General features: G+C 55.6%; 1 protein-coding gene across 3 annotated transcripts in view; it reads left to right on the top strand.

The window, feature by feature from the left end:
- Window positions 1–13367, top strand: part of CNKSR3 (CNKSR family member 3) — a 106831-nt gene extending 93464 nt beyond the window's left edge. For 2 of the 3 annotated variants that reach the window (XM_012932588.2, XM_055134494.1), the window contains 4 exons: window positions 3902–4026; window positions 8248–8456; window positions 8883–8972; window positions 11957–13367. In XM_012932588.2, the coding sequence (XP_012788042.2) occupies window positions 3902–4026; window positions 8248–8456; window positions 8883–8972; window positions 11957–12255 (723 nt within the window). In that variant the 3' untranslated portion in view covers window positions 12256–13367. The remainder of the gene's footprint in view (window positions 1–3901; window positions 4027–8247; window positions 8457–8882; window positions 8973–11956) is intronic. The other variant, XM_055134495.1, reaches the window with a different exon arrangement.
- Window positions 13368–15026: the final 1659 nt, after the last annotated feature.

The following is a 15026-nucleotide window of genomic DNA, read 5'->3' as shown; positions in this document are numbered from 1 at the left end:
ACGACAGCCTTGACCCCGCCCAGACAGGCCTTCTGTAGAGCTGCTGAGCGAGTAGGCCAGTGTCCCGAGGGCCGTTATTTCGGTTCTCTCTAAACACTGCGCCCCCTGATTGGCTCCTCTCGGGGTCCCGTGCTGGCACCTGCTCTGTCTCCTTGTGTCCTGTGTGCTTCTGAGACCACCAGGAGAAGCAGTGTCTTGTTTCTGTTTGGGCCTACACCAGGTGGTCCTCAGGGCTCACTCCTGGCCCTACAGTCAGGGATCCCTCCTGGGGGGGTTCAGGGGAGACCGTATGGGATGCTGAGGCTCGAACCCAGGTCAGCCACATGCACGGCAAGTGACCCCTTTGTAGAGCGAGTGGCAGTGCCCTCTGGGTGGGGCTCTGTGCCCGCCGTCCTACTGTGGAGCAGAGGACCATGAAGCCGCCCGTGTCCCTGGCACCGTGCCCGTAGGCGTCCTGTGCGGGACATGTTACATGTCAACAACAGGATGTGGAGGCTGGAGCGAAGAATGGGCTGTGACTGGGGCGGGTGGACACGGGAACAGTGTGGCCGGCGCTCCGGCCCTTCTGCTGGCCGTGCGCCCCACAGGCGTCGCCTCTGTCCACGTGGGAGGGCTCTCAGCAGGTGCTGCTGACTCACTGCGGGGTGGTCAGCCCGTGCTCACGGGGCATGTCAGCTCGGCCAGCTACCGGGCTGCAGGACAAGAGGGGGCCTCTGGAAACAGGGTGCTCAGAGGGACGGAGAGGCAGGGGGAGGTGATGAGGGATGGAGAGGCAGGGGTATTATGGGGAGATGTAGAGACAGGAGGAGGTGATGGGGGATTGGGAGGCAGGAGGAGGTGATGGGGGATGGGGAGGCGGGAGGAGGTGATGGGGGATGGAAAGGCAGGAGGAGGTGATGGGGGATGGAGAGACAAGAGGAGGTGATGGGGGATGGGGAGGCAGGAGGAGGTGATGGGGGATGGGGAGGCAGGGGGAGGTGATGGAGGATGGAGAGACAGGAGGAGGTGATGGGGGATGGAGAGGCAGGAGGAGGTGATGGGGGATGGGGAGGCAGGAAGTGATGGGGGATGGAGAGGCAGGAGGAGGTGATGGGGGATGGAGAGACAAGAGGAGGTGATGGGGGATGGGGAGGCAGGAGGTGATGGGGCAGGAGGAGGTGTGGGGGATGGAGAGACAGGAGGAGGTGATGGGGGATGGAGAGGCAGAAGGTGATGGGGGATGGAGAGGCAGGGGGAGGTGATGGGGGATGGAGAGACAGAAGGAAGTGATGGGGGATGGGGAGGCAGGAGGTGATGGGGGATGGGGAGGCAGGAGGAGGTGATGGGGGATGGAGAGGCAGGAGGAGGTGATGGGGGATGGAGAGACAGAAGGAAGTGATGGGGGATGGGGAGGCAGGAGGTGATGGGGGATGGGGAGGCAGGAGGAGGTGATGGGGGATGGGGAAGCAGGGGGCTAAGAGGGGGATGGAGAGAAAGGAGAAGCTGAGGGGGTCAGAGAAGTAGGGGAGGTAGGGGGAGCGAGAGGGAGTGGGAGGTGCCTGTCCCCGTGGGCTCACTGGGCCGCGGGCGGGCGAGCCTGTCAGGGTGAGAGGCAGAGAGGACCCCTCGGGGGCCCTTCACCGCCACGCCAGGAAGGTGGTGGCCGGAACCGGCTGAGTTTCTGCCAGAGGCTCTGAGGACGTGCTCCCGGGCGGTGACCCTGGAGCCTGCAGGGGGGAGGCGGCTGCCCCCAGGACGGCTCTCGGAGGAGGGCACAGGCTGAACCCTCGAAGCCGACACAGCCTACCCTGGGCTGGCACGGGGCCGTCCCGGGGATGAGCTCAGCGTCCGGGGGCGGCGGGCAGGGGAGAAAGCCAGGGCTGTGGGGGCGGCTGGCCCGGGTCCTGGGGGCCTGGCCCTGGTCTGCGAGCTGGCGCTGGCTCCAACAAGCCCCGCGGAGTGAGGCAACAGCCGGGCTCCTCCCTTCCCGCGCAGGGGTGAAGGCGCTGCGGCTCCTTCCCGCCTCGCCCCCTCTCCCGCGTCCTTACCGGGCCCTTGCTCTGGGCAGTTCACGCCCCGCCCAGCTCTGGTGCCGCGTGCACCTGCAGATCGGGTTCGGGTCCGAGACGCCCCGTTTCCTACATCATCTCCTTAAAGGCGCTTTTCTGGGCTAGACCCAGGGTGCAGCGGGGCGGGCACTTGCCTTGCATGAGGCTGATCTAGACTTGATCCCCAGTGCCCGCTAGGGTCACCCCCTGAGCCTGGCGGGAGTAACCCCCATGGCTGACTGTGTGCACCCCCCCTCGCCCCCCAAACGATGCACTTCTGGAGCACTCTGGGGTCTGGACTCCAGCTTGGGAGTCCTGGGCGGGTGTGTCCCAAAGGCAGGAGGAGGACCAGGCTTGGTTCTGCGTCCCACTCTCCAGGGTGCCTCGTCCCGGGGCGCCCCCGTCCTGGGCTGGGGCTGGGGGCCGTCATCAGCAAAGAGGGGCTCCTGGGTATGCCCGAAGGGTGCCGGCCTTGCCAGGGGGTGGCTGGATCGGAGGCGGCAGCCAGTGTCCGGGTTTGAGAGGACTCTTGGGGGCGGACACGGGCCATTGGCTCTGCTTTGGAGGGGCGGGGCCCTACTCCTGCCCCCTGTGGTCCACTGTAGGCCTCCCCTGAGCCTGCTCATGGCTTTGTGCTCAGCAGAGCTGACGGTGTATGTGAGTGCTCAGCGTCCGGGGCCTGGGGACTGTGCTGCTGGACATGAGTGACGCGGCCCATTTATTGGGGCCGAGGGAGGCGGCCTGCCCACATGGGGCCTCCGGCCTCTTTTGAATGATGGCCCCACATGAGCAAGGCGCTAGACCTCAGAGTTCCCGGACACCTCTGCCCCCCCCTCAGCTAGCCCAGGGTGGGGCCCAGCCACTGTGTGGGACTCGGAAGAGAAGGGCTGCTGGTGACACCGCTGTTGGTGACACCCCTGCTGAGTGACACTCGGGCCAGAGGAGAGTGGTGGGTGCTGGCTGTGCGCACAGCCTCCCCACTGGCGTCCCTTACTGTCCCCCGAAACCTCCCGGGAGTGAGTGAGCCTGAGAGAGTAGAGCCAGCAGTGTAGACATCATTGGTGTGCTCTCCCCCCCCCCCCCAAATACGGCTCCGAGAGCAGGAGCCACAAGAACTGTGTCTGAGGTCACAGGAAGACCGAACCAGCAGCCCCCAAGAGTAGGAGTGGCTGGAGGCCCCCTCCAGAAAGAAGGGGAAGGCCGGGTCCCTCCGGAGGCTGCTTTCCTGGAAGTTGGACAGGGGGGCAGGAAGCCAAGTCTGGGGCTTCTCCCAAGGACATTGGGGCCCGGGGGAGGCCCGCACCCCTGGCCGAGAAAAGGAGGTTGGACAGGACCTCTGAGGTCTTCACATCTCCTGCAGTGGGCAGGAGGGCAGAGCTAGAGGCCAGGATTCAGAGGGAGACCGAGATTCTATCACTGTTTCACTGTACTCTGCTTATCTATCTATCTATCTATCTATCTATCTATCTATCTATCTATCTATCTATCTATCCCCCCCTTGGGGAAATGCTGAGTCATGAGGCCTGGGGGGGACACAACTGAATTGGGGCCGTAGCCAAGTTCCTCAGAGTCCATCCGAGTCTGGAGTCTGTGTCCTGCTTTTAGTGACGGGGTTAGTGATTGGCACGAGCCTGCCCTGACTCCCCCATCCTGTGCCAGAGGTCCCCATCAGCTCTGCTTTCAGAAGAGGAGGTAGAGGCAGGGCGGGCGAGTGGTCTGCACCAGGCTAGCACCCCCCTGCCCCCCCCCCCCGTGGTGCTGTGCAGTCGCGTCCTTCTCGCTGTGTCCTGAGGCTCCCTGGGAGTCATTGGTTGATTCGAGGCACGGATGATGGTGACTCTCCCTCTGCCCCTCTGTCCTCCCTCCTGCCGCAGACCTCGCCTCCGCCCAAGGCCCCTCAGTCCCCGGAGAGCACCATGGACGCCTCGCTGAAGAAGGAGAAGCCCGCCATCCTGGACCTCTACATCCCGCCGCCGCCCGCCATCCCCTACTCGCCCCGGTACGTCCACGCCTGGCCTCAGGGGGTGTGCGTCCCGGGTGGAGGTCCTGGGTTGGGGGGGGGATGTAGGATGGGGGCAGAGTGTAGGAAGGACTTGGAGAGGGAAAGTGACTGAACTTCCAGGGAGATGGCTCCAAGTGCTCGTGTGTGTGTGCTTGGCCCCGGGGAGCCCTGGGTTCGATCCCCAACACTGCTAGTCCCCTGAGCACACAGCTCAGGAGAACCCCCCCAGGGACCCCCATTTTTTTTTCTCTTCTCCCTGCCGCCCTCGATGAGTTTTTAATTTATGAAAACAAACCTGCATTAAAACTTGGGGTCCTGGCAGCTGAAATGGGGTGGTGGGGAACAGTGAGAGGGGAAGGCTTCCACTTCCAGTTGTAACATAAATCAGTCATGGGAAGTACTGGCCCGGGTGGAGACCATGGTTGACAGTCCTCATTGTTCATGTCACTGTTCCCCTGCAGGAGGCCCTGGGTCATGGGCAGGAAGTGGGGCATCGCAGCCTTGAGTACAACATACGGGCCCTTTCTGTTCATTTGCTTAAAGAAGGTAGATTTCCGTAGGACTGGGGGACGGCCTAATAGTCGGGGTGCAGGCCTAGCCTGTGCCCAGCCCCGGGTCCATTCTTTGTACCACCTGGCCCAGTGAGCATCGCCAGGTGCAGCTCTGCATGCCGCAGCCCTGCCCAGGTGGCCCAGGTCTCCCCAGCACCGCAGGGTCCAAGCAAGCACCCCACCCCCGGCCCAGCTGGCTGAGAATTGCTGTGCGCCCCCGGACCTGAGCATTGCTTGGAAGCCCTCCCTACCCCCTTTCGTGACGAGGAAGACAGATGTCCAGCGGGTGCTGAGAGATCTCTTTTCTTCTGCAAAGTGGGTGATGAGCCATCCAGGCTTGGTGCTCTCGGGGTATCTGGGGATGGGGAACTAGCCGAGGGGGGAGAGCTCGCGAGTTCTCATCCGAGACAGGGTCATTTGTAATGTGGAGTGAGCTTGGCACTCACCTGGACTCTGTCCCTGAGGCTAATTGGCGTTGCTATTTCGCACGAGGACATGTGTAGGTCGGCACAGCTGCAAGGAGAAAGGGGTGGTCTTTCAGGGGAGGGGGCGGCAAGGGCCAGGTCCCCTGGAGAAGGGGATGTCCAGGTCTCCTGGACGGAAGCCGATGTGCTCTGGAAAGCGCCTCCTGGTTCCTCCCCGGCTTTAGAAGGAGCTGCTTGGGGGTCGCTGAGACTAGATTCTTCTCTAGGGGGGAAGGTGGCGAATAACTTTCGTGAGATTGCAGCTTGCTTTGGCTGAGAGCTGTGTTTGCTGAGACGTGTGTAGGTGGGTGTGGACTGTCCCTACTTGGGCACATGTTTTATGTGTGTGGGTGTGTCTGTTGTAAATGCCTGATGATTGTGTTCTGAATGGTTGTCTTAGCTGTTACCGGGTGTAATCAGGAGGGCCTTAAACATTGCATAAGGAAGGGCTGCTCTAGACAGGGAAATGCAGGCCTATTTATAGCCGCACAGCTGTCACGGACTTCGGTGAAACTCAGGATCGGGTTCATTGATTCAGAGTGTTTGCTGAGCTCTGGGCTTGGTCGCTCTCTGCCATAAACCGAGGCTGGGTGATGTCTCACTCAGCTGTCGGAGAGTAAGCCGAGGAGCACGCCCTGGTGCTATCCTGTTTCATGAGGCCAAGTTTGGGCCGAGCTTACGTTCGTTTTTCACTTTATTGGCGCTCTGTGTTTTCAGCTGAGTCCTATTGAAGCTCTGTGGGCCTATTGTGCGTCCTCCCCTGGAACAAAGAACTCTCCCTCTTCTCCCTCTTGGTTCGCAGGGAGCGTTTTGCAGTAGGCAGGGCAGTTTCCATAGCAGGCAGAGTCTTTCCCGTGTTCGGAGACCAGAACCATCTGCCCCGGGATCTGGACGCTGTTCAAAGCCATAGGCAGTTGGCACTTCTCTACACGGAGGGCGCAGCACTCGGGCCCACTGGGCAGATGGCAGGAGGAACGCCCGTATCGAGTGTCTCTGTGTGGGGCCCAGTGCAAGGCAGCACGAGCAGGAAACAGACAAGGAAAGAGGAAGAAAAGAAACCTGGGCTTTGAAGCCTTGACTCTACTTGGTTGGGGATACACACGCATGCACACACACACACACACACACACGTACACACATGCACACACATGCATGCACCCATCACCCACACACACACACACACACACGTACACATGCACACACATGCATGCATCCATCACCCACAAACACATCATACACATGCACGCATGCATCACACATACATGCCACTTAAATACAGCACACATCACACATACATACAACATACACCATACATCATGTACACATGCTCTACACACCCACCCATTCCATGCATATACTTATCACACAGGAGACACATGCATACAAGCACTTCCCACACCTATCCACATAAACATATGCGTACCAGACCCATCACACAATAATACATGATGGACATAAACACACCCATGCACATGCCACATACATATGTGTGTGTCACATGCACACACCATTACTGAAGAACCCGTTCTGAGAGTGGAAAGTGCAGCTGGTCCCGTAGCACTGAGGCTGCAGGCTCTGGGGGTGGGGGGCTGGCTCTGAAGTCCGAGGAGGAGACAGTCGGTGGGGTCTGGCTCTGCACAGGCTCACTGCAAATACCACTTGGGCAAGGCAGGGCTGAAGATGGTCTGAACTCATCTGATTTACCTACTAGGTTTTTGTGGGGATGGGGGTGTGCACACCTGGTGATGCTCAGGGCTAACTCCTGGCCCTGTGCTCAGGGATCACTCCTGGTGGGTCTTGGGGGCACCGTGTGGGGTGCCAGGGATCGAACCTGGGTTGACCGTGTACAAAGCAAGCACCCTAACCATCATCCTACCTCTCCTCGCCCCCCCACCCCCGACTAGTTTTCCGAATGACCACCCACTCGATGTACTGAATGCAGCACTGCAGCCGGTAACTTGGACTCCACAAAAGTTTGTTTTATTTTATTACAAGCTGAAGTCTTGGATGGAATTAAGTTGGAATCCGTGATCCCACTCAGGCTGGTTTCTGTTGGTTCAGGAAACAAGCTCTCTCTGTAGGTTACACTACACTCAGGGCCCTTGTGTGGTTTTGGAGGTGCCTCTCCAATCCAGCTAATCCATCACTCTCCAAGTGCTGTCTCTTCTGTGTCTTGGCACGGGAAAGGCGCTTTGCTAGACTCCACCTTCACTCGTGAGCTCCGCAGCAAATAGGAGCTTCATTTATAGCCCAGGAATACAGGAAGCTACTTATTTTTTTTTTCAATGGTATTTTAATACCATTTAGACGCTTGAAAATTCCATGTACTTTCTTTCATAGGATCATGGTTTCCAGTCTGTTTTTTCAGGAGGACAGTGGAGGTTTGAGTTGTCCTGGGTAGTGCTTAGGGGCTGTGCCCAGCTCTGCGCTCAGTAGCCAGGCCGTGCTGGTGATAGAACTGGCGTTAGCCTCACGCCAGGCAAGCACCTTAACCCTGTACTGTCAGCCGGGTGGTCTTTTTGTGGGGGTGGGGAGCCACAGCCAGTGATGCGCAGCCGTTACTCCTGGTTCTGCACTCAGGAATTACTCCTGGCGGTGCTCGTGGGACCGTAGGACCCACTAAGTGCCGTTTTCCATCCCTTTAGAGTCACCTGTCCCTACTCCCACCCCATGAGAAAGGAAGGCGATCCGTGTGTAATTCAGGGGTCACGGGCACTGATAAAGGAATGCTTGTTTCTCCAGTGGAAAGGAAAAAAAACTTTTATTTATTATTTTTTTTATTTATTGGTGCCACAGCAAGCAGTGCTCAGGGCTTACTCTGCACTCAGGGATCATTCCTGGCAGGCTCAGGGGACCATGTGGTGCCCGGGTTCAGTCTGGGCCAACCGCATGCAAGGCAAGCACCTACCTGCTGTACTACTACTCCGGCCCCAAAGCTGAACTATTTCTTTCTTTTTGTTTTTGAGCCACACCTGGCCGTGCTCAGGGCTCACTCCTGTCTCCATACTCAGGGATCATTCCTGCTGGGTCTCGGGGCACCGTCTGAGGTGCCGGGGATCGAGCCCCGGGTTCAATCCCCAACACTGCTAGTCCCCTGAGCACTCAGCTCAGGAGTAGCCCCGCTGCACTGTCTCCTGCATGTTCTTCCTGGCTGATGGCAGAGCATCTCCGCCAGCCACTCACTCTTCCGCGTCATCTTCCAGGGACGAGAACGGGAGTTTTGTTTATGGAGGAGTCAGTAAGTCGAAACAGCTGTTGCCTGGCCGGAAGGGGTCCGAGTCCCCGAATTCCTTCCTGGACCAAGAAAGCCGGAGACGGAGATTCACCATCGCCGACTCCGACCAGCTGCCTGGGTATTCGGTGGAGACCAATATTCCGCCCGCAAAAATGAGAGAGAAAAAACCCTCCTACGGTGAGTCTGCCTGGGTGGCTCTGGGCCTGCCCCGCCCCCTTCCTTATTTGGAGCCCTTGGCTGAACTTGGCAGACTTGCAGGGTAATCTGAGGAAAACATAAACCTCAATGAAATTCTAAGTATGAGGCCTTTATTCATCTCTCTCAAGCGGAGCCTTGTCCAGTCCTTACGCCGCTTGGCTCCGGAGCCCGGCGGGGTGAGATCATGTTACGGTTTTAACTTCAGGGCTGGGTTGGCTTGAACTCGGAATGTCAGACCCCGGCCTGGCTCTGCCTTCGCGGCTTCAGCATCCTTTACATGCTTGCGGGCTTACTCTTGCCTCTGCTGCAGTGAGTCTTAGAAGAGGGGCGGGGCTCAGCCCGGAGACGGGGCTGGCGTCTCTCTGCCCCCATCTCACTGGCTTGTCCCCTCTTTTCCTCCCGAAGGCAAACCCCGGCCTCTGTCCATGCCGGCCGATGGCAGCTGGATGGGGATCGTTGACCCTTTTGCCAAACCTCGAGGCCACGGGAGGAAAGGTAAGTGCCACTGAACTCGGAAGCACCAGAGAGAATCCTAAGAGCCAGTCATCCTGCTGGTGGTGTTTCTCTAGGTGCCTTGAAAGCTGTGTAGACTCCCGCCTTGGGCAGGTGCCTCACACCCTGACACTGAACTGCCAGCCCAGCTGGTGGGAATTGCTGGGAGAAATCGGCATCCTCCTGAACACTCCTGGGGGGGCTCCAAATTCCGCCCAGGACTCCAAACCAACACTAGTTTGTATGGAGTATTTCTTCATTCTCATTCCCAGCTTCTCACCGGAAGATTTTCAAGACTGCTTGTATCTAGAAAAGTGAAATTCTATCCCATCGGTGCTTGTCGATCTCATAATTAGCATTTTGAGCTTTGACCAGCTGTCACCACTTGTGGCCTAAATCTTATGTTTTACTATTTTTTAAATGTTGAGGTCATACCATATGATGCTCAGCCTGGCTCTGTGCTCTATGACAGGACAGGGGGATCAGATGTGGTGCCAGGGATCGAACCCGGGTCAGCCACATTGAATTCAAGCACTCACCTGCTGAACTTAAACCCGCTGGTCTGATTTTTTTATTATACTTAAGAAGTCTATTACTCGTTAAATAATCGTGTCATCAATTCTACCACTATTATTATTGAAGTATTTGGGTTTTTAACGGACAGACATGGATTTCCACCCCTCAACTCCTCCACCCCCTTAGACGAAATTTGCATGTGATTCCCCCTGTAATCAAAATTCCTGCTCACTGTGCTAGTGTTGAGTGACATGTTTTATGAATACCCTCACTGAGGGGACAGGGGGCTTTGATTCTTCATGCTGACAGGGTGCTGGAACGTAGCTCTTGTCGTGCAGAAATTAAGAACAGGTGAAAAGTTCAAGTGCCTAGGGTCTGAAATAGGAAAAGGAAAACAAAACAAAATCGGGGAGGTGCAGCTCCCTAGGTGACTGGGTCCCCCATTCCTGGGACTTGGCAAAGCTGCTCACCCTCGCTTCGCCTGAACAGGTGGGCGACCCCCGTCGAAGGTCCGGAGGGTCCTTTGGTGGCCGTGTGGCAGTCTGAGGAGCAGTCAGCAGGTGGCAGGCCTGTGCCTTGTTTGTCTTTCCAGGTGTCTCCACACGCATGGCCGTCCTTGAGCCCTCGTGGGGGCTTTTCTTTTCCTCTCGAGAGAAGGGGGTAGGGAGTGCGAAAATGGAACTGGGAAAAATACCTGACCCCTTACTCACACCTTCCACATTTTTCTTTTTGTTTCTTTCTCTTTTTTGGGGGGGTCACACCCGGCAATGCTCAGGGGTTACTCCTGGCTCTGCACTCAGGAATTACTCCTGGCGGTGCTCGGGGGACCATATGGGATGCTGGGAATCGAACCCGGGTTGGCCGCGTGCAAGGCAAACGTCCTACCTGCTGTGCTATTGCTCCAGCCTCCCACCTTCCACATTGTTCTTGTATCATCATTTGATTTGATTTGGGAGCCACGCCTGCCAGTGCTCAGGGAGCTGCGTCCACAGTTTATTGCTCAAGGGTCACTCCTGGAAGTGCTCAGGACTGCTCACATGTGATGTGGGGGGTTGAGCCGGGCCCCCTGCACACAGAGCATGCACTCCAGCCTGCCGGGCTCCATGGGATCATGTTAGAGAGATTTCTGCATAGTGGCCCCTTGGAAGGAAAAGAATAACTTCATCGGGAGACAACTCCCAGAGCAGAGAATACAATTCTCTTAAAGTGTGTCACGGAGTGGTTAGTGGTTTTTAAGTTCTGGAACTGATGAATGCTACATGTTGACCCAAAGCCCAACATTTCATCTTCTGTTCAGTTTCCTACACGCCCTCTTCCATCCTGTGGGGTCCCTCTTCCAGGTTCAGAACCCCTAAATACTGCAGAATGTGAAATCATTGAATCCCCTCTATTAAAGGCCATCGTGCCTGCGCTCCATTCAGACTGACAGCCAGAGGCTCCCCATTTTCTCAGCACTCCTCGAGGGTGCTCCGGCCTTGGATCCACTGCTTTTGAACCCAGTATCCCTAGGGGCAGGCACTGTGCAAGGCCGGATATGGACAGAGTGACAGAATTCTCTGGTCTCCTCCCTTTGTTTCTGATTCCAGTAGAACAATGCACCGTGCCCCAGTAAAGAGGAATAGTGGAAGCCTCGGACCCGTGTGAGCCCCCAGGGGTGGGTGCAGCCAGGGGGACGGGAGCGCCTGCAGTTCTGCACTTCCAACACCCAGTGGGGTGAGCCCCATCGTGAAAGGGGGCAGTGAGGGCGATAGACCTGGGAACTGTGCAGTGGTAAATATATATATATGTATATATATATATATATATATATATATATATATATATGCATTTAGTGTATTCGACAGTCATTTCCCAGGTTGTTTGCCAGAGGGTCTGAGGCATAGAATATTTCCTCTTCCCACCCGCAGCCCCCGGTTCCCTCTCCCCACCTGGCACCTGGCTTCGTGACAAGCTCATTTTTACATTGAAGCTTTGAGGCTCAGGTCCAGTGCTTGCAGCCATGTTGGATCTCGTGGTTTAGACCCTCCAGGCCTCTCTGAGCCCACGCATGGCTCCTGGCGCTGGGCCCTGTGGGGCTTCCTGCTCCTCTTCCATCTACCTCCATCCTCGCCACCTTGGCTAGAGCCCACGTGTCGCCTATCTTCGGTACCTCCCATTGTCATTCTGTGCTCTTCGGGTCTGTCCTTCCCACTCACCTATCCCGGGATCCTCCAGCTCCAGCCAGGTCCCCGTAACACGGGGGTAGTTCTGGTTTGGTTTTGGGGTGCTCAGGACTCGATCCTGGGTTCTGTGCTTAGGGATCACTCTTGGGTGTCTCGGAGGGCCTCGCTGGGGGACGGGACGGGGGATGGAACCGGATGTGCCGCACTGAGCGGAGTGCAAGACAAGCACCTCCCCCTCTGGACCACCTCGAGGTCCCTGCAGGGGTGGGGCGGGGGTGCGGATTCTGACTTGGGCTCTGTCCGTCACAGGGGAGGACGCCCTCTGCCGGTACTTCAGCAACGAGCGGATCCCCCCCATCATCGAGGAGAGCGTCTCCCCGCATTACCGCTTCTCCAGGCCGGCGGGCGAGCGGCAGCTGGTGCGCGGCGCAGACTACATCCGCGGCAGCCGGTGCTACATCAACTCGGATCTGCACAGCAGTGCCACTATGCCCTTCCAGGAGGAGGGGACCAAAAAGAAGCCCGGCGCCCCGGGGGCCAAGGCCTCCTCCACAGAACCGTCCCTGCTGGTCAGCTGGTTGACCCGCCTGAAACTCTTGACTCACTGAACGGCGCCCTCCTGGCGCCTGCCACCCGTGCCTTGCGTCCGCAGCTGGCCACCGGTTCTGATTTGCAGCCGCAGTATTACGTAGTGACCTTGTGCGATTCCTTGCCCCCTCCCCCCATTTCCCTCTCTCTCTTGTTGGGAAAACAATCTGTTGCCCTTCTTGGGATTTTGATGTCCTCGGATGGGACCAAATCCGCGCATCTAGGAATGCTGGCTTGTGGAGACGGAAGGAGATGGATGGATGGATGGATGGACGGACGGACGGATGGAGCTTGCCTTTTCTTCAGCAGGACCCAGACACACCATTCTGTGCAGTGGATCCTGGCCGGTCAACTGAAGAATTGGGGGGGGGGCATTGTTTGCACTGGGAGTGGGACAAAGATGAGTGGCCTGGTGTCTTAGAAGGGTTGGTTTCTGTTCCGACTTCTTCACCTGCAAAAAGAACCCAGGGAAATCGGCCTTGTTTGGCGTTTCTTCCAGCTGCAGAGACCGAGTTTGTAAGTGTAGTGGCTTTGAGTGGAGGGAGTACGTGCCGGAGTATCGGATGCTCATTCAAAACAGACGTTTTAAGTGTAGCTCATTACACTTGGTGAATTCCCCTTTCCTGCCAGACTCTGGATAGGTCAGCCATACAGACCTTGCAAACACATTTAGAGGACCCACCCACACTAGGACAAGTGAGTGGTGACAGCGGGGGGAGGTGGGGGGGGGAGCTGGGGTCTTGTTGTTTTACATTATTGTCTTTTAAAGAAAAAAGAAGCTCTAAGATTTGCTGGCTGCCAAAGTCTCATTTAGGAAAATGAAGCAACAATACTTACAGTTCTGAGTGATACATGCAGTTTGCATTGCGATCTGTTTAATGTCCATCTTTTAGGAAAGAGAGGAGCAGTCCTCTCTTTCACAGTTACCAAAACTGTACACAGTTTGCTAATTAGAACTGTCTTGAAATGTCTCACGGTCGCCCATTTTCAACTTAGCGTCGGATATCTTGAAAAAGTGTCTCTGGTATTAACTCTTGTTTAAACAGAATGTATGATATTTTGTTAGAATGGAAAAGTGCTATCTTGTTAATTTAAGTGTTTTAAATATAGTTGTATATTTTTCTTACTCTTAGTCACATGTAGTCGAACTGTCTCTGTTTTGTGAATGAGAGAGAATGTTCCCATTCACTGGTAGGGTTAAAAGATGAAACAAACCCTCTTGCGCATTTGGGGATTTTATGGCATGATAGCAGGGGGCATGCAAAGAAAAATGACATCTGGGAAGTTTTCTGCGGTGTCTTCCCATGAAGCTGATCTCCTCTCTTCAGCAGGCTAGCATACTCCACACACCTTCCTGGCACTACTCACTCGGCTAAACCATCTGAAATCCAAAGAACTAGAGATTCCCGGGGTTAGCGAACATTGGCACTTTGGATACCAGCCCCCCGGGTTGCATCTGGCCAGGTGGGTTTCAGGTCCACCTTAGGAGCAGTGAAATTGGAAGTTTCACAGGAAGTGGAATTGGGCCAACAGAAGGTATGAAAGATCGTGGTGTGTGAAATTGGGGGATTCATTGTCTAGTACAAGGTCAAGTGCTGTGGGTGGGAAAGGGAGAGGCCTGGTGACTCAGAGATTTTTTTTTTTTGGGTCACACCCAGCAATGCTCAGGGGTTACTCCTGGCTTTGCACTCAGGAATTACTTCTGGCGGTGCTCAGGGGACCATATGGGATGCTGGGAATCGAACCCGGGTTGGCCGCGTGCAAGGCAAACGCCCTATCCGCTGTGCTATCTCTCCAGCCCCAGAGATTTTTTTTTCATCATAAGTACTGGTAACGTCACTGCTGTCATCAGTTCTAAGTCATAGACAAGCAGGGGAGCCAGTCTTTGCCCGTTTGTTCTAGCTGGCTTTGTGCCCAGCACTGGGTAACAGCTTGGCTCCCCTCTCTGGGTTTGGGGAAGGACTCCTTGCTGGTATTCGGTGAGGACTGAGTTAGCCGTGGACGTCTTAGCTGAGTCGGATGAACATCCTTGACACGACTCAAAAGAAGTCAGGCTTAAGGGTTGGCAGTGCCCAGTGATGGAACCAGGCACGTGTTTTCTCGACTCTTCCTGAAGGCCTCAAGGGGGCTTGAGTGTTTCTGGAGGGACTTTGCTTCCCTGACCTTCAGTCAACCTCCACTGCCTCATTATTGATGGTTTCCTGCTGGGCTGTATTGGAGAGAGAGAGATTGCTGCTAAAACATACTTGCATCTATCTCTACTGATATCAGTCATTTGACACTGATTCCTGAGAAATTAAACTTCATTGATAACCCAAATTTAACCACGTGTTAGCTAATGACACTATTGGACAGGGGACTTTAAAACGGTGATTTTTTTTTTTTTTGAGCCTTACCAGACCCAATTCAATACCCATCTCTTGTTACTGTAAGTATTGGTCACATTGCTGCCATCATCAGTTGTAAGTCATAGATGATGAAACTTCATATTTCAAAGTATTGCACCCACATACTACTTCCAAATGACAAGGTAATGCAACCAGCTCGACATACACATCCATTTAGTGTTGTAAGTGAAATACAAATAATATGTGATCTTTCATAATGGAGTAATAATCTTACCGTGTAAATTCTCTACCATGATTATTTTCCAAGATGCGATGAAAGCAGGCAAAATTAGCATACACGCTGGCAAAAACCAGTGCAGGTAAATACAACCTTATCTTGGCAACTCAACGGGGAATGGGATTAATGTCAGAAAAATGATTTTTTAAAAATAGGATCATTTGGG

This window comes from Sorex araneus, chromosome 4 (assembly GCF_027595985.1).
Source record: "Sorex araneus isolate mSorAra2 chromosome 4, mSorAra2.pri, whole genome shotgun sequence".
NCBI classification, from domain to species: domain Eukaryota; kingdom Metazoa; phylum Chordata; class Mammalia; order Eulipotyphla; family Soricidae; genus Sorex; species Sorex araneus.
The sequence above is the reverse complement of the archived record's forward strand: the minus strand, read 5'-3'. Positions and strand labels throughout refer to the sequence as shown.